Source organism: Ambystoma mexicanum, chromosome 1p, assembly GCF_040938575.1.
Source record: "Ambystoma mexicanum isolate Mex_15411 chromosome 1p, UKY_AmexF1_1, whole genome shotgun sequence".
Taxonomy (NCBI): domain Eukaryota; kingdom Metazoa; phylum Chordata; class Amphibia; order Caudata; family Ambystomatidae; genus Ambystoma; species Ambystoma mexicanum.
The window spans coordinates 70,698,582-70,700,512 of NC_090921.1; the positions used below are offsets into that span (position 1 = coordinate 70,698,582).

General features: G+C 43.9%; 1 protein-coding gene across 1 annotated transcript; it reads left to right on the top strand.

Annotated features, from left to right (window-relative positions):
- Nucleotides 1-458: 458 nt before the first annotated feature.
- LOC138450305 (olfactory receptor 11L1-like) lies at nucleotides 459-1,436 on the top strand. The gene has a single exon (XM_069604833.1). It carries the CDS (start codon nucleotides 459-461, stop codon nucleotides 1,434-1,436), a length of 978 nt encoding a protein of 325 aa, XP_069460934.1.
- The last annotated feature ends 495 nt before the right edge of the window (nucleotides 1,437-1,931 follow it).

Genomic DNA, 1,931 nt, shown 5'->3' on the forward strand with positions numbered 1-1,931 from the left:
TTCAATGTGAGGTCTGTAATGAGGAACTATGATTGCCCCCTGCCATGTGACTAGGGCAATGGGAGGCTGATCAGAGGATCCACCCATCACTAATCCTTGACCTAACATCCACTGACTCAGGAGGACCCCCGGCCCTCTAAGTGTCCCCTACAGCGGTCCCTAGAACCAAGCACCAGACTACATCACAAGCAATAAAACAGCAGAAATGTGACCAAAACACTGCTTCACAAAATAAGACAACAGTTTTAAAATACATTTTTACTTATGTTTGACTTTATTATTTAATGTTTCCATTATGCAGACAGACTCCGAAGGTGGTCAGTGCACCTTGCAAATAACCAGGACCACGGAAGCATTCACTCTGCGTAGATGCACTCTTTTCCTCATCGTGTCATGACTACATGAAAGTGATGTCTGCATGAAAGTAACAATGCCCCTGATTATGTGTCTGTCTGCAGATGGTGAACGCTACAAACGTGGGCTGTTTGGGAAACGCGACCGGCGTAACAGAATTCCTGCTACTAGGATTCCAGGTTCTTCCAGAGGTCCAGCCCGTACTCTTTACGGCATTTCTCATCATCTACATAATAACCGTGGCCGGGAATGTCCTGATCGTGGTCATGGTTTCCGTGGATGTCCGCCTTCACTCGCCCATGTACTTCTTCCTTGGAAATCTGTCCTTCTTAGAAATCTGGTACCCGACCACCACCGTGCCCACCATGATTGCTGGCATCTTGACAGGAGGTAGACGTGTTTCCTATGCCGGGTGCATCTCACAGTTTTATTTCTTTGTGTCTTTTGCAGCCACTGAATGCTTCCTCTTGACAGTGATGGCCTACGATAGATATGTCGCCATATGTTTTCCCTTACATTACACGGTCCTCATGGAAAAAAAGCTGTGCCTGAAGCTTGTGCTAAGTGCTTGGGCCGGCGGATTTTCACCCCCCGTGATCACAATCGTCTTACTGTGTAGATTGCGATTTATTGGTAGTCAGGAGATTGACCATTTCTTTTGTGAGTTTGCACCCTTGCTAAAAATCACCTGCTCAGAAACGTCAGTGATCGAGATGTATGTTTTCATCATAGCCGCCAGCATATTGTCAGTCCCATTCAGCCTGATCATCATATCCTACGCGTACATAATGTCGGCCATCTTGAAAATCCCTTCAGCGGTGGGGAGACACAGGACCTTCTCTACCTGCAGCTCTCATCTCACAGTGGTCATTATATACTTTGGGACGCTGATAACAATATATGTGTCTCCAACAACCGGACGCTACCTGAACCTCAACAAAGCATTGTCCCTGCTCTACACGGTGGCCACCCCGCTGATGAATCCTATCATATACGCTCTCAGGAATAAGGAAATCCAGAACACGTTGAGTAAAACGTTCAGAATGTTTGGTTCTCCTAGGGGCTTAAATGAAAGACATTGATAATTTCAACTGGGTGGTGAATTAAAAAAGTGGGTTAGGTCATTCAGGCACTGAAGTGGTCGCCAGCACTGTTTATATCACTGATCGCTTTCTCATGTACTAAAAGTACCCGAAGACATGGACAACTTAATGATCGTGAAACGTAAACTACATCTGAGATACAGCAATGTACACACTTTCAAATAAATACTGTTAAGCAAAGATATATAAGATGGTAATAAGTCTTCCTTTGCGAAATAAAACCAATAATTTCTAAAGCAAATGTATCCCAATGAGTTTATTGGAATGAAATAACTAGTGACTAGCTAAACATAAAAATTGACACATGAAAAGGGGGGGTAAGAAAGAGTACAGCTAGCACGACTGATATCAGGTTTGCTATAAAAGACTCTGAAAATGTGACCACATTTTAGTAGGTGTTGAATCTCTTCGCTCTCGGTCAAACAAATTTTACTTTTAAAGCCACATGCCTGATTCATGGCACCCATCATTGAC